The sequence below is a fragment of the Aegilops tauschii genome, chromosome 6 (assembly GCF_002575655.3).
Source record: "Aegilops tauschii subsp. strangulata cultivar AL8/78 chromosome 6, Aet v6.0, whole genome shotgun sequence".
Lineage (NCBI taxonomy): Eukaryota > Viridiplantae > Streptophyta > Magnoliopsida > Poales > Poaceae > Aegilops > Aegilops tauschii.
Window position 1 is genome coordinate 472,943,758 of NC_053040.3, and position 20,303 is coordinate 472,964,060.

At 48.5% G+C, this 20,303-nt stretch overlaps 1 protein-coding gene and 1 pseudogene across 1 annotated transcript; both read left to right on the forward strand.

Annotated features, from left to right (window-relative positions):
- The first annotated feature begins 224 nt into the window (after positions 1 to 224).
- Positions 225 to 1,902, forward strand: LOC109769546 (peroxidase 2). The gene is made up of 2 exons (XM_020328275.4): positions 225 to 765; positions 874 to 1,902. The coding sequence occupies exons 1-2, from the start codon at positions 262 to 264 to the stop codon at positions 1,645 to 1,647; spliced, it is 1,278 nt and encodes a 425-aa protein (XP_020183864.1). The 5' UTR covers positions 225 to 261; the 3' UTR covers positions 1,648 to 1,902.
- Positions 1,903 to 15,422: 13,520 nt separating this feature from the next.
- LOC109769535 (peroxidase 2-like) lies at positions 15,423 to 17,181 on the forward strand (annotated as a pseudogene).
- The last annotated feature ends 3,122 nt before the right edge of the window (positions 17,182 to 20,303 follow it).

Sequence of the window (20,303 nt, forward strand, 5' to 3'; positions counted from 1 at the left end):
CCTTGTCGGCCAGTCTAATGTGCTGGAGCAGCGGCAGGAATGTCAACTGCTTGAGCTGTATCGCCATTGTGCACCCCACGTTCGCTTCCCACTTGCCTCTTCCGGCAACATTCCTCGCACGATTGTCATCCAGAGCCCTGGCTCTCCCCTTTGGAGCTAGCTAGCTATAAATAGCACGCAGAGCAGCGTGTATTCTCATCAGTCATCACCCAAGCTGATCACCACAAACACCAGGAACAGCCCCCCGAGCTAGCGACCACCATGGCGAAGATCGCCGCCGTCCTGGCTCTCATCGCGCTGCTCGGCTGCACGGCGCGTACCTGCCAAGCAGGGTACGGCTATCCCACCCCGGTCCCGTCCACGCCGAGCACACCTAGTCCTCCGCCGCCATATACCCCTAGCACACCCAGTCCTCCGCCACCCACCCCTGCAACACCCAGTCCCCCACCGCCATACACCCCGAGCACACCTAGCCCTCCACCGCCCACCCCAGCTACCCCAAGTCCTCCGCCCCCATACACCCCGGGCACACCTAGCCCACCACCGCCCACCCCAGCTACCCCTAGTCCTCCGCCCCCATACACCCCGAGCACACCTAGCCCTCCACCGCCCACCCCGAGCCCACCCACCGAAGGACTCGCGGTCGGCTACTACAAGAAGTCATGCCCTCGCGCGGAAGACATCGTAAGGGAAGTTGTGCGGGATGCCAACGCCGGTATCATGGCTGGACTCATACGTCTCTTCTTCCACGACTGCTTCGTCAGGGTAAGATTTTTTAACACTAGAACCTTCACATGTACAGTATAAATGTTTATTGTGTCATGAAATGTACGTAGGCTGATGTGAGTGTGGTGTATAATGGTTTATTTGTAGGGTTGTGATGCCTCCGTGCTTCTCGATCAAGTGGACCCCAACAGCCCAACAGAGAAGTTTGGCATCCCGAACCTGAGCCTGCGTGGCTTCGAGGTGATCGATGCCGCCAAGGCTAGAATCGAGAAGGAGTGTGGGAGCGACGTCGTCTCGTGTGCTGATGTTGTGGCCTTCGCCGGGCGCGATGCCACCTACTTCCTAAGCAACAAGAAGGTCTACTTCGACATGCCAGCTGGCCGTTACGATGGACTTGTTTCCTTCATTAATGAGACACTCCCCAATCTGCCACCACCCTTCGCCACCGTGGACCAGCTCAAGGCCAACTTCGCCTCCAAGGGGCTGACTGCTGATGAGATGGTCACACTCTCTGGTGCACACACAATTGGAATCTCCCATTGCTCGTCCTTCACCTCATCCTTCTCCGACCGCCTCAACCCAAGCACCTCTGACATGGACCCCACGCTAATGAGTTCTCTCCGCGAGCAATGCAAGTCAGACACAGGAACTGACAACACCGTGGTGCAGGATATCAAGACCCCTAACAAGGTCGACAACAAATACTACAAGAACGTGCTTAGCCACGAGGTGCTCTTCAGTTCGGATGCCGCGCTCATGATGGCAGATGATACAAGTGCAGCGGTGCGTGCCAATGCCAAGGACAATGGTGTGTGGGAGGAGAAGTTCAAGGAAGCAATGGTAAGGATGGGCGCCATCGACGTCAAGACCAATCTCAATGGTGAGATCAGAAGGAAATGTGGCGTCGTCAACTCACACTGAACCTATTGACCCGTTTCACGTTGAGATTGGCGAATAAGCTCACGACTTTTTCGTGTGTCCATTGATGTTTATTTTGGTTACCTCTCGTAATGTTGTTTCTAAATTTGATTTTCCCCATTGTTGTATTTATTCTTTCATTTTATTGCATTGTGGCATTTTGGTTTTCATCCTTTCCTCTTATGGAAGTTGTTTGTACAACAATATGGAGATCCTATAAATCTTGTATTATTGATATTGACATCATAATTATCTTGCTGTGCTCAAATATGTCTCCGTTGCATCGAAGAAGAATTATTGTGTGCTCAACTTAATGAATTTAATTATTGGGGGTTTTTTTAGCTTATCAAATTCAGAATTGGTAAGACGGAGGTGTCGATCACATCCTACTAAATACTCCCTCTATTTTAAAATAATTATTGTTTTAGGATTATGAAGGGGAACATACTGCGCAACTAAAAATTTGCCGTGAACGATCACACCTAGGAACACTATGAAGAGGTGGGTAACGATCACTGTCACAACAGCTAGAACACTACGGAGATAGTGCAAATTGTTAGTGAAGCGCGCCGATTTCCGTAGCCAGGTTATACTTATACCCCTTGCCGCAAGGATTTCTCCGGACTATCCTTCGATGTAGCATCGAAGTAGATGGTGCCTCTGAGGTATGCATGCATACTATACTAAGGGTATAGCATCACTTTGTGAGGCAGCACGGAGAACCGCCAAGAGAACTAGAGAGTACAAGATGCGCATTGGGAAACACTTATGGAGGAGGGAGAAGGCGGCGCCTGGAGGCTTGGTGTGCCTTTGGCGCATAATTGGCTGAACATTCTTGAATTTACAGCCACCTATACTCTACACATTGCAGGGTGGGAGAAGGAAATGATACCATGAGTGACAGAGCTGCTATTGCCAACAACACGATACACTAGGGGTCAATTCTTTTGGCAGCTTTAAATAAAATAAGCCATCCCCTCCCCAGCTTCTAGGGTCTAACGTGAGGAAACACTGACTTATTATTGACAAGGGCAGTGACAAAAGGATTCCCATATGCTGGAAATAGAACCAAGGTTGTATATATGATACATTCCAAGGTAATTTTGTCGATCCCGAGGATGCTAGTAAGTGTGCAAACTTCAAGAGATTGCATAAGGGATCGAAGCAAGCATAGTGGAGCTGGAATCTTCATTCTGATGAAATAGTCAAATAAATATGATGTCATCGAGGAAAGTGAAGATTCTTGTGTTTACAAAAATGTAAGTGGGAGCATGATAATATTTCTAAACACTGTGTGTGCATGACGCACTATTGATTGGAAATTATATAAATTTCTTGACACGAAATAGAACTTTATTGAAACTAATTTTTTCAGTAAAGTACTTAGGCAATATAGCCTTGGTATTAGGTATAATAATCTATGGAGATGGTAGTGCCTAATCGGGGTTAGCTAATTACATATTGACAAGATACTAAAGCGGTTTAGTATGAAAATTTTCAAGGAGTATTTATTGGCGAAGTCACGTGGAAGGAGTTTTAAGAAAGAATGAGTATCCTGAAATACTGATGAGCGAAATACATAATTGAGATTTTAATCACACTTAAATCATATTTCATGGTATGTAAACAACCAGATATGTCCAGTACTCCAAGTAAGTTGCGTGTAAAGTTACCAGAGTGATCAGATTGTTGATCATAGGACAAAGTAAAATGTCATTAAGTACTAAAATAAGAAAGTCAACATGTGTCTGGCAACGAAAAATGAGGAGATTGTTGTCAGGAGTTACATCAATACAGGCTCGTTGTAAATAGTTACATCGACAAAGTCTTCATCAGTGCTACAAATGATTTTTGATTTCAAATTAAAAGGATTTGTGTCAATTGGTGGAATAGCAAGTTGGAATTGGTCCAAGAAAGTTACTGTGGCGAATTCTATAACAAAGGCGGAGTATGTTGTCGCTTGAAAAGCAACAATGAAGGGTGATGAATTAGAAGTTCATTTATGAACTTGGTATGGTTTCTAAATGGTTTGTGCCAAATGGAACAATGTTTTGAATAGTGGTTCCATAGCTCAGTATAAGGAATCAAAGATCCTGCCAGTGATTCAATATATACAAAGCTAATTTCACAAAAACCATGAATTCTGCTTGCGAAAGCATGATAGATGCATAATAATGCAAGATACACTCGGATCTGAGCTTGTCAGATTCAGTAGGATGAAGGCTATACCACAAGCATCGCATGGACTAACACCGGATTGCCATTGGTGTAAAAGGAAAAAAATGTGCTAATTAGATTACAGACTCTAGTGCAGGTGGGAGTCTGTTGGAAATAGATATGCCCTAGAGGCAATAATATTGTATTATTTATTTTCATGTTTATAATTAAAAGTTTATATTCTATGCTATAACTGCCATGATTCTGGAATACATGTGAATCGGAGAAAAAGTCATAAGCACGTGTGGAGTGATAAACGGTAAAACCTTATTCCTAGACTTCCCTCTAAGGTTACCTCAAGTATTGTATGTTGATCATGTTTTACGGATTTTGGGATTTTATTAAGTGTAACAATAATCCCAAAAGAACATTGAGAGTATGATGTTAGAAGAAAAGTCATATTGAATCGACCCAGCTTGTTCGTTATACTTTGAGATGTAATCATCACAAGTCTATTAATATACAACAGAGAATTGATGTATGCTTTAGTTCCTTAGACCATGAATGTATCGTAGTCACTTCATACAGGACGTTGGATTTTGGGTTGCTCAAACGTCATCTGTAACACGGTGATCATAGCGACAACTTTCAGGTTCATCCGAAAGTGTGACAAGGGGCTAGATAGCTCAAGAATATGATTTTCTCCCCGGCAATGGAGAGATATTCTTAGGTCCCTCTCGGTGTGAAGACATCCATCATCGTCTAGCAAGACACGGGTGACTGGGTCACAGGGATGTCGGAACATGTCAACAAGAAAGAAGAAAAAATTCGGTAACAAGGAGACCGGTATAATGAGCATGAGAATGACTCAAGAGGATACCAATATATCTCACCATGGGTTTTGTAAAGAATCGCGAAGCAAAGAGAATAGCATATGTTAACCAAAGGTTTGCTCAAATGTCATTCGTGTATTCATAGGGATCAATATGTATGTCCATGGTTCCGTTATTAATCATTGAAAAAAGGCAGTTTCATTCATGTCTATATTTTACCGAACCTACTGGGTCACATGTTTAAGGGAATCACGATCTTTTGAGTGTTAGTGTAGTGAGAGTTATGAGAAAATATTCTCGAAATAGTTTCCTTCAGGAACACAAGAGATAGTTTCGAGAGAAACCGGAAGCGTTTTGGGGTTACCGGAAGAGTTTAGGGGTTTATCGGGTAATACCGGGAATTGATGTATAGGTGGAAAATATTTTCGGAGATGTTAAATAAATGATAGAAGGTTCTAATATAGATGAGGAGGCTTTTAGAATATATTAAATATCAATGGGTTAAAGAAAATATCAATAAGGCTTAATAGGGGAGAGCTATTGGGCATATAGGCCCAATAAGAGTATGCACCCCCGCCCCCCCCCCCCCCCCCCCCCCCCCCCCGCGCCTAGCTTGTTGGACAAGCTTTGGGGGGCCGACTTGGATTGGGAGATGGACTTCCTCTCCCTTGGGGAGGGGAGGATCCTCGCCAAGTTAGCTGCTTCCTCTTCCCTACACCTATATATACATGAGGAGGGGCATGTAACATCCCCAGTGTCATGCTACAGTGACCTCACACTAATGGTGCCATGTCATCAAGTTTAACTAAGCCAAATTTGCCACTTGATAAAAATCAAAGTCAAATTCTAATTCAAATAACAAGTCAAATTATAGTTTCATAAAACAGTGAATTAAAAATGTTAAAACATATTCACTAACTAATTAACAAACACGTTTGTAAAATATGGAATTGTGCCACATAATTGTAAAATGTCAAATTATAGTTGCAAAATAGAAAGGGTTAAAGAAATAAGAAAAGAAAAGAGAAAAAGGGAATCGGGCACTGTGCACTTCAGCCCAGCGGCGCTATAGGGCGGCCCGGCCCATTTACGCTGGCCTTTCTCCTACCTCCCACAAGCGCCAGGGAAAAGGCCGCGCGCGCCATGGCCGCCCGATTCCCCCTGGCCACTCCAGCCGCAGGGAGCGGATAAGAGAGCCCTCTCCCTCTCTGCCTTGAACCTGAGCACTACCCCCGCCGCGCCGTCGCCGTGCACGTGGCCACCGGCCTCCCCACGGCTAGCCAAAGCGCCCAGGAGGACTGCCGCCGTTGTCCACTTCGTCTACGAGGCTCCGCACGAGCTCGGGAGCACCGGAGCACCGCCTACGCCATCGTCTTCTACCACGGGAACCGAAGAACGACGCCGTACAATTCGTCACCACCCGAGCCTCCCCGAGCACGCTTAGCTGGCCATCAACCTCGCTGTGAGCTCCGCTACTAATCCCCTCTGTCCCCTCGGTTAATTGCGCCCCCTAGCTAGCTCTAATCCCCATCCCTGAGCTCATTGCCGCCAGAAATGGCGCCACCGCGGCCACCGCACGCGCAGCTCGCTTCCGAGCTTGCGGTCGTGCTCAACGCGCCCGCGGGAACCCAATGCAACCCTCCGGAAGACTTGCCATGCCCCGCAGCCCCGGTCCCGCGCTCGCCCAACTTCGGCCGCCGCCTCTGCTCGACATCGACGGCATTGCTCACCGGCCTAGCCGCTGTCGTTGCCACCGTTGGATACGCGGTGTCGTCAGCGTTCGAACGCGCCCGGCCGCACGCAAAACGGCTCCCCGTAGCGCATTTACAGCGAATCCCGCGGCCTCCGCCGCATTCTGTTGCTGCCGGCGGCTAGATGCCGGTGGCCTGACTTGGCACCCATTAGCCAGGGGATATTTATGCCCTGTGCCACCGCCAACTGGGAGCCACGGCCCTAATTAACTGTGATAAATTTTAAAGGCGACTGATAGGCGCCGGTGCGCCGGCCCAAATTTTGGCCATCGCACTGGTACCGTACGATCTGCAAAACTAGAACAGTACGATCTCCTATCCTTCCTTCTCTGTCTTGTTCTCTGAGAAAAAAAATCCCATCGCACCGCCAGGGACGAGCGACGCGCCCGATCTAGAAGCTCTGCCCGGCATGTCTCGCTTGTCGCCGCCCTCGCCGGCCGCCCGCGCTGCCATTGCCGTTGTCGTCTCTTTTGTTTCTCGCCGGCTCCGTGAATGCAGCAGCTTGTCCCTGTAGTTGCAGGTCCCCGTTACGACAGTCGCAGCTCCGGTGGCGGCCGCCGCATCCCCGGCGCACGCCGGTCACCGGGCGCAGCACCTCCTCCTCCTCGCTCGCAAAAAACCTGTACTCTCCCTTAGATTGCCGGTAGCAGCAAAAATGTCATCCAGTTGTAGCAAAAAAGGGTATCGGTTCCAGCAAAAAAAAGCTTGTCGATGTCGCCCGCCGTCGCCATTGTAGCAAAATTGTTAACCGGTTGTAGCTTCCGTGGTTGCTGGTTTCAGCAAAAATGCTTCAACAACAACAAAAATGGTTTTCGCTAGTGGTAGCATAAACAAAAAACTATTCCAGCAAAAAAGTGGCACAGTTCCAGCAAAAAATGCGCTGCCGCCAATGGTCTTAGACAAAATCTCAACAGTTCCAGCTCTGCTTTCGGCTGGATGTAGCAAAAACAATTGCTAGTTCCAGCAAAAAAACGATGCAGCAAAATGCATGGCAGCCACCATCCTAGCATTGTAGCAAAGTCGAGCTCTGGTTCCAGCAAAAAAATGGATGTAGCAAAAAATCATACAGCGAAGGCACCACCATCCTCTCAATATGCAGCAAAAACGAAAGATGCTTCCAGCAAAAACCAATTGCGGTTCCAGCAAAAACCAATTACGGTTCCAGCAAAAATTATGCAGCAAAAAATCATGGCGAGACCGCGGTGGCGGCGAACATGGCCTACACTGCGACATGGGAGAGGTTGGGCCAAGCATGGCAACAAAAAATCGACGGCGGTACGCACCGTCTCTGCGTGGAGCATGAGATGCCATGGATGAAGTGATTTGAGAAAGAAGAAGCAGAGGAGGGAATGCGTATGGAGGAGGATGGAACGAGTGGAGGACAGAATGAGTGGAGGAGCTTCGTCTTGAGAAGATAAGGTGAGAGGCAGGAAGCGGTGCGTGGGACTAGAGCAACGTGGTTGTGTCTACGAGCGTAACGCGCGTTGTGAGCGAACTTCGGCCGGCACCCCGATTTTAAACGTTTCCCAATTTTAAATGCTAAATAGTTCAACTAATATGCCACCGACATGTCGGTCCTACCCCCTAATTAATCAAATATTAAATTTTAAAGAGTGAAATTATCCCTGTGTTACTGACATGTGGGCCCAGCGCACTGTTTCAGCAGATAAGGCTGTCCAGTCAGCCTGCTAACTTGGTAGCTGGCCCACCAGTCAGCCTCTGCTGACTGGGCAGTTGACTGGTCAGCCTCTCTGTTGGTCAGTTGGGTACAGTTCTGGTACACTTAGCTTTTTTCCTTTTTATTTCGAATTAAAATAAATTCCTGAAAATGTTTAAATCTAAGTGTACCAGAACTGTAAGTCAGATGAAAATACAATCGGATTCCTTTTTACCTTTTTATTTTCATATAAATTAATCCGTAAGTCAGATGAAAATAATTTATATATGAAAGTTGCTCAGAAAAATGTAACGAACCCGATTATGCAATCCGTTCATCTATCACATGCCTCTAGCATGATGAACATGGATCCTTCCTCTCCAATTCATCTGTCTGGAAAATGCCAAAGGCCGGGAAAACATCCCAGATGTTTTATCTCTCCGTCTGTAACATATAGTACTGCATTAGGTCACCCTTAGCATAGCCTACTGTCATGTCTTGCTTTCTGTTGTATTTGTATGCGTGTTATTTATTGTTTCTTCCCCCTCCTTCTCCGGTAGACCCCGAGACCACTGGTTATCTGGTGATCGACTACTTCACCGTCGAGAGTCCGAGTCTGTCCGCGGAGCTTACAGGCAAGCAAAACCCCCTTGATCATTCCTATATCGCCTATTCTATTCTCTCTCATGCTTGCATTAGATTTTGCTATTTGATTGCTCCTATTCTGATGCATAGCTTGTTTTTTGTAACCTGCTTTTGTACCTTACCTGATTATCCTATATGCTTAGTATAGGTTGGTTAGTGATCCACCAGTGGCCCCTCACCTTGTCCAAGTTGCCCCCGCTTGATGACCGATGACTCGATCAACGTGATCGACGTCCAGAGACTGACATATCACATCACAACCCTTAGTTGTACGACACTGCAGGGTTACTATCGAGTGCCGAGGGCGATACCTCGTATAGCACTTCTGATGAGTCTATGTAGTGTAGTTAATCGGTCCTGGTCTACGGAGGGTGATTCCTCCTTCACCACTCCCGATACGACTATGTCGTGCAACACCTCAAGTATGGACCCCGAGGGTGATACCTCTAAGTTCACCTTGACAGTTACATAGAGTGAAATCCATAGAGGGTGATTCCTCGGATCCCCCCTTGGTGTTATGGACACACTGTTACCCCTAGAACCATGATCAAGTCGGATCGGCCCCGAGGGGTACCCGCGAGAGATATGTGACGAGTGATGTGGAGTCAGGTTGACCTGGAGGGTACCCACGAGTTTTCTATGTGGCACAGCCGGACATTCTTAGCCCTTGTCGTAAGTCCGTGAGACGGGGCAACATGACAACATATCGTGGATCATTGAACATTACCCACGCGCTCCCAAGACACTAACGAGATTGGGTATTCGATCTGAGTTGGTCGTTGACCTATACGCACTAACCATCACGCGGGACAAGATATGGGCAACCAACCTCGTAGTATCAACCGAAGCTCTTCAGACGTCATCGACTGAGTGGCGCGCGCCGGGTTGGACTGGAACGCCTACGCTTGTATAAGGGGGCTAGGTCTGCTCACCGACCGCGTACGCAAACATGCATGAGTGCAACGGGCGATGGGCCCAAGACCCCTGCGCGCTTAGGATGTAGACCGGCGTGCTGGCATCTCTGTTGAGCCTAGGTAGGGCTATAACATGTTGATCTTCCGAGGCCGGGCTTGACCCAGGAAAGTGTGTCCGGCCAGAGATCTCGAGCGTGTTGGGTAATGTGGTGCATCCCTGCAGTGAAGTTAATCTATTCGAATAGTCGTGTCCACGGTAACAGGACGACTTGGAGTTGTATCCCGATCTTTACAACTAGAACTTGATGCCGAGACATGAAATGGATATGTGACTCCGGGATTGCTTTCTTGCAGGGAGTCGAGAAGGGATCTCTGGGCGTGGATGCTACAACATAATTATTACTTATGCTATGTTACTCTACTCTCTCTTGTTACTGCAAGATGATGGCGTCAAGAAGATGCTAGTCTTCGATAGGCTAGGGTTTCCCCCTTTTCTGGCATTTCTGTAGTTCAGTCCAAAGATACAGCCCATTCCTTTGATACTGATGCATACTTAGTATAGATCTGATGTAAGTCTTGCGAGTACTTCAGATGAGTACTCACGGTTGCTTTGCTACCTTTTCCCTTTCTTTTTTCTTTCTGGATGTTGCGCTCAGATGATAGATCCCAGGAGCCAGATGCCGCGCTACCAACGACTACTACTACCCCGACGGTGCCAACTACTACGTGGAAACCGCCGACGGCCAGGAGTAGATAGGAGGCTCCCAGGCAGGAGGCCTTGCCTTTTCGATCGTTGTTGCTTTTGTGCTAGCCTTCTTAAGTCAAACTTGTTTAACTTATGTCTGTATTCAGATATTGTTGCTTCCGCGGACTCGTTTGTATTCGAGCTAATGTATTCGAGCCCTCGAGGCCCCTGGCTTATAATATAAATTAAAGCTTGTATGACCTTAATTTGCATCTAGAGTTGTGTTGTGATATCTTCCCGTGAGTCCCTGATCTTGATCGTACACATTTGCGTGTATGATTAGTGTACGATTAAATCGGAGGTGTTACAGGCACCACCAAGGGACAAGTTTCTCCCGTTGTCTTGGGCGCCCCCTCTCTGCCTTACTAGTCATAATCTTGCTCTAGACTTGATCTACTTCTAGTTCACTAGTTCCTCATAATAGAGAAGCCCCATGAGGTTCTCTTCGGCCTCCTCTAGTTCTCCGATAACGCAAAGCTCTAGATGGTGAAGCGTTGTCGGATCATGAAGAGTGTACGCCTGCAATCCATAGAGAGGTCATGCTTTCGGTCTTCGATTCAAGGAATCATTCATAACGGTTCGAGGGACTTCATCAACGATCTACACCAGCTCTTCTTTCGCTGCAACTCGAAGTTGGTAATGATCCAATCTGAACCTCTTACGCGTCTCATAGTGTTCCTGGGATTGTCATCATAAGACGATTTTTTTGTTTTCTACTGTGTTTCTCAACAGTAGGAAAATAAGAACACTACTATACCCGAGTCGCTGAAGTGCCGGTCTTGATCCATGTTCAAGAATTCATCGGCTTAACCAATTAAGTTACCAATTAGTCCCTACTCATAGGGTCACAGAGTAGCGGATAAACTGATAAATCATCCGATTAATTGATTAATTGGTCGATTAACTTGCCTATTAATCCCTTACTCGCCAGCCAACCGAGCAACTACCAGTTAATGATTTCCTCAACAATGTTCTTGATACATTGTGTTGCAATGGGCCAACCCACTTGGGGACTCGCTTGTGCGAAAAAGCAGGAAATTGACGTAGTGAGCGTTACATACACTACAGGAATCAGGTGCTTTGCCGTCTGCCAGGGCAGACGGCAAAGGCCAGGTTCATGGACGGCAAATGTCTTTGCCGTGTGCTGGCAGACGACCCCACTTCCAGCACAAAAAACCACGGTAAAGGGCTACTTTGCCGTCTGCTATACAGGCAAAACAGATGGTAACGTAATTGGACGGCATAGCAATGAGGTTAGCCCCGTTAGGTGGCTAACGGCTGACTTTGCCGTCTGCCTGCAGACGGCAAAGAGACAAGTTCCTTTGCCGTCTGCCAAGAGACAAGCCCCATATTGTGTTTTTTTTTTGCTAAACACATGTAACTTTATTTATACTCGAAATTGGCAGATATAAAAAAATTGGATGTAAAATCCGAGAAACTACATAGAAATTCCTACAAGTAATAATTCAATTAATTTTGTATGGAAATATTTTCTCCGTGGTATCTAACCTTGCAGTGGGGTGAAGGCCAAACGTGCACTGCTACCTCCATGAATGAAGAAAAATCAACACTGATATCTCCAACTTGGTGAGATTCTTGATTTATTGCACTTCTAGACCTCATGTTTGGTCGATTGATCTGCCCTTGGGACTTGGGTGTTTGTAATATTATAACATATTCGTCGTCACAAAATTTGTCAGTTCCGAGGAAAATAGAATGGTTATTCAGTGACGTTTTTAGTTTGGTCCTTTTCAAATGTAAAATGTATTTTTTATTTAAAAAATACTAACTAAGAATGTATACATTTAAAAAAAATCTACATCCTAAATTTTAAAAACTTCATGAATTAAAAACACCATAAATTACAAAAATGTTCTCAAATTTCAAAATATTCATGCGTTTAAAAATATTCCTAAATTTTTAAATATAAAAACAGGGTCCACTAATTTTCGAAAATTCAAGAACTACAGAATGCTCATGAATTTTAAAAAATATTTACCAATCTAGAAAAATATTCACGCATGTAAAAAATGTATTTCACAATTGTTCACTTCTAAAACATATACAGATGTTGGGAAAATGTTTGTGAATTAAAAGAAAACGTTCTTGAATTTTAGAAGTGAGGAAAATAAAGTTTAGAAGGGAGCAAAGAGAGAAAATGAACAGGAAAAGGAAAAAATGAAGGAAAAAGGTGTAAAACCAAAAGGGAAATTATAAATAAGGACGAAAGATTCCCTAAATCGAAAGAACCTTCACGGGGTATGCATTCATCGACAACAGCCCTATGCACGAACTAGGAATAGCAGTTGCAGTGTGTTAGTACTCCCTCCGGTCCTCTTTACTCCACGTATAAGATTTGTGTCAAGTCAAACTTTGTAAAGTTTAAGCAAATGTATGTTAAAACATATCAACATCTACAATACTAAATGTATATAATATGAAATTAAGTTTCATAATGAATCTAATGATAAGTATTTATTAGGTATTGTGAATGTTGATACTTGTTTCTATCTGTTTGACTAAACTAGAGATACTTTTACTTATAGAAAACTTATATGCAGACTAAAAGTGACTGTATTGAGTATCGTACCTAGCAGAATGCTAAACTCACAAGCTAGCTCCCTCCGTCCCCAAATAGATGGCATATAAACCAAGTCAAAAAGTCAATGGTTCCTATATTTGACCAACCCTATATGTAAACAAATGAAGATAAATAATACCAAAACAATATCAGCATATCCACCATTAGATACATTTTGATAATGTATTTATTCAACATTGTAGTTGTTAATAATTTATTCTATATATATTTTATCAAATTTTAAAATAACTGATTTTTCAACTGAATTTATATGGCATCATCTATTTAGAGACGAAGGAGTACGTCAGTAAGTACTGTAGGAGAGGAACGTCATGCGAAATTCTTTCTGCCTCTGCTCTTTCAAAAAAAAAATCATAAGCACTTTCAGAAAATTCTTTCCGCCTCTTCCCGTCGAAGAAAACTACTCCGTCCGTCTCATAATATAAGAACGCTTTTCAAGCTATGTTAGCTTGAAAAACGTTCTTATATTTCGGGACGGAGGGAGTACAGTCAAACGTGTCCATACGGTAGGATACAGACACACCATTAGCAGTTTAGCACTAATTAACTGTACTACAACCAAGTCCATACATGCATGGTCAAAGTTGACTGCCATTTTCAGAGTTATATATGAGTTGTGTAATGCAGGTCAATCACTCAGCAGTTAGCGCTGCACGACCCCCGCGCGCAATACCCAACGTGCTAATCCTCTCCAATGATCACCCTCGCAGTACACGACGCACTGACATCGCATGCTCATTCCCCATTCGAGCTAATCATCGGCTTGTCGTCCGGTCTAATGGATGTACCAAGTTGTCAACTGCTTGAACGAGCTAGCTGTTAACTGTTAGTCTGTTACTAGTTGACAACTTGATTAGTCGTTGAGCTTTGACATTGCGGGCGTGTGTTAGTTGCGGCCCATCCATGACAGCGGTTCACCACTGATCCAAGTGTGCATGATCATCCAGAAAACGTGTGTGCAGTCGACCGGCAGTTTCCCATTCTCCCGCATTGCCTTGCCTTGGGCTAAATACCACCATCACCACCACCACTCCTACTAGTAATCTAATTCGCTTCAATAATCACCCTTGCAGTACACGATACAATAACTAAACATTCCCCGATTACTCATCGCCTTGTCGGCCAGTCTAATGCGTTGGAGCAGCGGCTGCTCAACTAACATCGCGGTAAGAATGTCAACTGCTTGAGCTGTATCGCCATTGTGCTCCCCACGTTCGCTTCCCACTTGCCACTTCCGGCAACATACCTCGCACGATTGTCTTCCAGAGCTCAGCTGGCTCTTCCTGCTAGCTATAAATAGCAGGCAGAGCAGCGTGTATTCTCATCAGTCCACCCAAGCTGATCACGACAAACACCAGCAACAGCATCCCGAGCTAGCGACGACCATGGCCAAGCTCGCCGCCGACCTGACTCTCATTGCGCTGCTCGGCTGCACGGCGCGTACCTGCCAAGCAGGGTACGGGTATCCCACCCCAGTCCCATCCACACCGAGCACACCTAGTCCTCCGCCGCCATACACGCCTAGCTCACCTAGTCCTCCGCCACCCACCCCTGCAACACCTAGTCCCCCACCGCCATACACCCTGAGCACACCTAGTCCTCCGCCGCCATACACCCCGAGCACACCTAGTCCTCCGCCGCCATACACCCCGGGCACACCTAGCCCTCCACCGCCCACCGAGTGTTTGACAAAAAACTATCATTTTAGGGGTTTTGGTCCCACGGAACTACCACTTTTTAAAAAGTGACCGAAAACTACCAATTTTTTTTAATTTTGTGACTAAAAACTACCACTTTCAGATAATAGCCAGTTTAAACGATTTAAACAAGTTGACCGTTCAGTTGACCGTTATTACAGGTGGGACCCACACATCATTCTTCTTCCTCCTCTCTCCATCTTTTTTTGGCATTTTCACAAACAGCTTCTGTGCATCCCGGCTCCCCGGCGGTCATCGCTGGAGGCTAGAGGGAGGCCGGAGCCGTGGTACTGCTGCTCCTTGCCGCTGACCACGAGCTCCAGCTCGAAGGGAGGCCTTCTTCCCAGGCACACGGGGTGCCTCTCGGGCGAACATGAGCCGGTGTGCCGCGTCCAGCTCCACGCTCGCCGCCGTTGCCGCCTCCACCATGGCCGCCAGCTCCTTGCTGCCCGGCGAGGCGTCCTCCATCGCGGCGAGCCCTTGCTGCTTGTCGGTCATCCTCCACCCTCCGGCCCGACCGCGACCAGCCACCGCCCCTCCGTCAGGTCCGGCCCGACCGCGACCAGCCACCGCCCCGTTGTTGCTTCAGATCTCCTCCTCCACCCTCCACCACGCCAACCCCTAGCCCGCGGCCTCGCCGTCCGCCTCTCTCCCGTCCAACTCGGTCTCCTGCCCAGCTCGCGGGGCATGGCCTCCTGATGAGTAGGATCTGACCCGCCCGCCGGCGCCGCTGCTGGGATCGGGATCGGGATTGGGATCTCGCGCGGGAGGGACGGGATGGAGGTCTTCGGCCCCGTCACGCTCCGGAAGCTAGTCGGTGGTGAGCCGGAGGCCGAGGACGACCTGGACGGCGGCGAGACGGGGGGACGGGTCCGGCGGCGTCGATCTGCAGCGCGGGTAGCGCAATGGCGAGTCTCCCCTGGCATTGACTTTTCAGCCACATCAGCCCTGACGGGTTGGCCAGTTTTGTCAGTTTTCTGTTTAAATCGTCTAAAACCATCATCAACTGAAACTGGTAGTTTTTAGGGACAAATTAAGAAATTTTCGGTAGTTTTCGGTCAAAATTTTCAAAGTGCTAGTTCTGTGGGACGCCGACCCCAATTGTGGTAGTTTTTTGTCAAACACTCCAGCCCACCCCAGCTACCGTAAGTCCTCCGCCGCTATACACCCCCAGCACACCTAGCCCTCCACCGCCCATCCCCAGCTACCCCAAGTCCTCCGCCACCATACACCCCGAGCACACCTAGCCCTCCACAGCCCACCCCTAGCCCACCCACCAAACGACTCACGGTGGGCTACTACAAGAAGTCATGCCCTCACGCGGAAGACATCGTCACGAAAGTCGTAAGTGATGCCAACCCTGGCATCAAGGCCGGACTCATCCGCCTCTTCTTCCACGATTGTTTCGTCAGGGTAAGATCTGAATGACCTTCATCATGTGTATCTTTTTTCATGCAAAGGCCGGGACAAGTTACTTGAAAAGTGTGTTGTGAAACACACGTGTGCTGATGTGTGTGGATGGGGCTCATAATTATTTGTATTGTAGGGTTGTGACGCCTCTGTGCTTCTCGATCAAACCGACCCCAACAGCCCAACGGAGAAGTTTGGCATCTCGAACTTGAGCCTGCGTGGCTTCGAGGTGATCGATGTTGCCAAGGCTAGAATTGCGAAGGAGTGTGGGAGCGACGTCGTCTCGTGCGCTGATGTCGTGGCCTTCGCCGGGCGTGACGCCACCTACTTCCTCAGCAACAAGAAGGTCGACTTCAACATGCCAGCTGGCCGCTATGATGGACGTGTGTCTTTCATGAATGAGACACTCCCCCACCTGCCCCTCCCTTCGCCACCGTGGACCAGCTCAAGGCCAACTTCGCCTCCAAGGGGCTGACAACCGACGAGATGGTCACCCTCTCTGGTGCACACACCATCGGAATCTCCCATTACTCGTCCTTCTCCTCATCCCTCTCCGACCGCCTCAACCCAAGCACCTCCAACATGGACCCCACACTAATGAGCTCTCTCCGCGAGCAATGCAAGTCAGACACAGGAAATGACAATACGGTGGTGCAGGACATCAACACCCCTAACAAGGTTGACAACAAGTACTACAAGAATGTGCTTAGCCACGAGGTGCTCTTCGATTCAGATGCCGCGCTCATGACAGCAGATGATACAAGTGCAGCAGTGCGTGCCAATGCCAAGGACAACGGTGTGTGGGAGGAGAAGTTCAAGGCAGCAATGGTAAGGATGGGCGCTATCGAGGTCAAGACCAATGTCAATGGTGAGATCAGAAGGAAATGTGGCGTCGTCAACTCTTAAACCTACCCGTTCACGTCAACATAAGTTTTTAACCGCTTGAGATTGAGAATAAGCTCACGCCTTTTTCGTGTTTCCATTGACGTTTATTTTGATTACCTCTTGTAATGTTGTAATTTGTTTTTCCCTCTTGTTGTAATTATTCTCTCGTTTCATTTCATTGTGGCATTTTGGTTTTCAATATTCCTTCTTATGGAAGTTGTTTGTACAACAATATGGAGATCCTATAATCTTTTATTATTAATATTGATATCATAATTATCTTGATGCGCTCAAATATGTATCGGTTGCACCCAAGGAGAATTATTGTGTGCTCTTCAAAATGAATTTAATCATTTAGGGGCTTCTTAGCTTATCAAATTCAGAATTGGTAAAACTCAGGTGTCTGATCACATCCTATATTACTAAATACTCCCTCTATTTCAAAATAATTATTGTTTTAGGATTTTGAAGGGGAGCGTACTGCACAACTGAAAATTTGCCAAGAAAAGTAGAGAGTAAAATATGTGCGCTGTGCAACACTTAGGGAGGAGGGAGAAGGGGGCGCCTGGAGGCTTGGTGTGCCTTTGGCACATAATTGGTTGAACATTCTGGAATTTGCAGCCACCTCCACTCTACACACTTCAGTGTGGAAGAAGGAAATGAGACCATGAGTAACAGAGCTGCTATTGCCGACAATATGATATACTAGGGATCAATTCTTTTGGCAGCTTTAAAAAAAATAAGCCGTTCCCTCCCTAGCTTCTGGGGTCTGATAGTCGGGTGACCAAGAACCTGGTGAGGCCTTTACGGGCAAGAACTAGTGTACGTGAGGAAACACTGACATACTATCAACAAGGGCAGTGTCATGGCATGACAACCAAGGGTATTGGTGCTGCAACCTCTCTGCCCTTTCTACATGTCTATGCATGGGGTTGCGGACAAGAGGCCCATGGAGACGACGGAGATGGAGGCGGAGAGAAGGCGGGAACGGGAGCTGCGCGATAAGGCCAAGGCTTCTGCTCGGGACCGGCAGGGGTTCCGCGACGAGCGGGATCTGCGTGGCTCTGCTCCGGCGCAGGCGGGGCGTGAGGGGGATTGGAGTCCTCCTCCCCCCTGGTGCAGCAGCGCCAACGCGAGCTGGAGCGCAAATCCATGGAGCTGCCCAACTCTGGTGGGAGGCACGGGGATCCCCTCGCCAAAAAGCCCCGGCCGAGCTCGTCGGCGATGGCGATGGCGGTGGCGCTTCCTTCCTCTTCCAAGGGCACAACAGGGAGCCAATCCCTGTGGAAGATGCGCCGGAAGCAGATGTGGAGTGTTTCAAATGCGGCCGCTGGGGCCATTTCTAGTCAAAGTGCACCTTCAAGCCGCTTTGCATGCTTTGCAAAGAGGAGAGCCATGCTTCGGCGGCTTGCCCTTCTCGTGGTCGCGCCCTCAATCTCCAGATCATGGGGAGCGCTATCACGGTGGAGGGCTTCTTCTGCCTTCAGTTTGACGACGAGGCGGAAGAGGAGGTGCCGGTGGATGCGCGGATCGCGAACTCCGACATCCTCTCGGCGGAGCCTGGGAAGCTATCCCTTCGCATTCTGCAGCAGGAGCACAAGCTCATCGTGGCGGGGGATTGGGATTGGCAAGTGACGCAGGTGGGAGACGATGATTTCCATGTGGTGTTCCCTTTGGCCGATCTCCTTCATATGGCAAAATCGAGCGGCAAGCTCTTCCTGCCTCGCAATGATATCACGGCTAGGGTGCGTGACATGCTGCACGAAGTGATTCAGCCCATGGTGATGCCCGAGACTTGGTTGCGGCTTCACGGGATCCCGAAGAAGCACCGCAGGGAAGATAGGATCAAAGAAGGATTCAAGATGCTGGGCCGCCCTATTGTGGTGGACGAGCTATCTCTTATCCGGTTGGGGCCGGTGAGGATGAAGCTGGCTTGTAAAAACCCAAAGAAGCTTAATGGTGTGGTGGAAGTGTGGTTTAACCACGAGGGTTATCAAGTCAAAGTGGAAGTAGAGAGGCTGCCAAAACGTGGCGGCGATGGGGGCGCTCTGAGGTTGGGACCTTATGAACCGCACCCTCCCAACGCGGGCGACAAGCCTGAGAATTTGGGACAGCAGGGAGACCACAGCAAGCATGGGGCTAGCGGCCCTGGTTCGGGCAAAGACGGGGCAGGAGGGAGCAAGACAGTTGATCCAAAGGGCGACGTGCAGATGGCTGACCAGGAAGAGGAGCTCGAAGACAGTATTCAGGACACCTCGATTGACACTGAGACTTGGGACAAGCTGGGGACTTTGAGCGGTGGGACACAGATCATGGCGACGCAGGACACCGCGGTTAGTGTGTCCCCGCTGGCCCGTACCTTGGCTGGGGCTTTCGACGAGTATGGTTCTAATCGGGAGCTGCCGGTGCCCTCCCTTCTCTCTGACACTATGATGCTGGAGACCCCGCGTGCCTAGGTGATCACTTCTCCGATCGCGCTGGGGGCGGACTCTGGTTGCGTTCAGAATGAAGGGGCTGGTACGACCCCTGCTACCGAGCGCCGTGGCTCGAGTGGATCGCGCAGGAAGCCAAAGAAGACGGCAGGCGGGAAACCTCCGGCCAAAGCAACGACGGCAACGAAGGTGGTGCCCTCTGCGGGTTTGGGTGGAGAGCTGGTGGCGGCGGGGACGACGGTCAAGGCCAAGAGATCCAGGGCGACCCCGGTGGAGCCGCGGGCGCCCAGCGCGCGGGCCAAGGCCAAGCTGGGCGAGCTGTCTTCCTTGGAAACCGCCAAGCTCCGCCTTGCCGACAAGAACCTCGAGACCTCAGGTAACCCGTTGCCCTCCTTTCGCATCCTCAATGCTTTTTCCGACGACCACTTGGTTTCCATTTTGAGTGATAGTGGGGTTGAGGTTTGGGCCGGTGGGGTGGATGTTATATCTTTGGTCCGCGCGAGGGAAGAGGCCCAGGCCTCGTTGGCTGAGGCGGCAGCCAAGTGTGCTGCCAATGCCGAAGAGGGAGTGGCAACAGCAGGGGAGGCTGCCGGTCCCGAGCCCGAAAAGGAGACAGAGGAGAGGGATGCCTCTGTGTCTAAGGTGGTGAGCTCGCAAGGAGTTCGCCTCAGGAACCGTATCATATAATGTGTTACCTGTTTTGGAACATTCGCGGCTGCGGCCACCCGGGGCGTCGTACGCAGCTGCGCGAATATATGGCTAAGGAGAGAATTGACGTTGTAGCCTTACAAGAAACGATCAAAGCAGACTTCTCTTTTAGGGATCTTGCTTCGTTAGACCCTTTGCAACGTTTTGATTGGCAATGGGTGCCGTCCTCCGGCCTGTCTGGGGGCCTTTTGCTTGGGTGTAATAAGGATATTTGTGATGTTGT

Coding starts and splice junctions, on each gene's coding strand:
- LOC109769546 (XM_020328275.4), top strand. CDS start 262: ATGGCGAAGATCGCCGCCGTCCTGGCTCTCATCGCGCTGCTCGGCTGC. Junction 766..873: donor TCCACGACTGCTTCGTCAGG/GTAAGATTTTTT, acceptor GTTTATTTGTAG/GGTTGTGATGCCTCCGTGCT.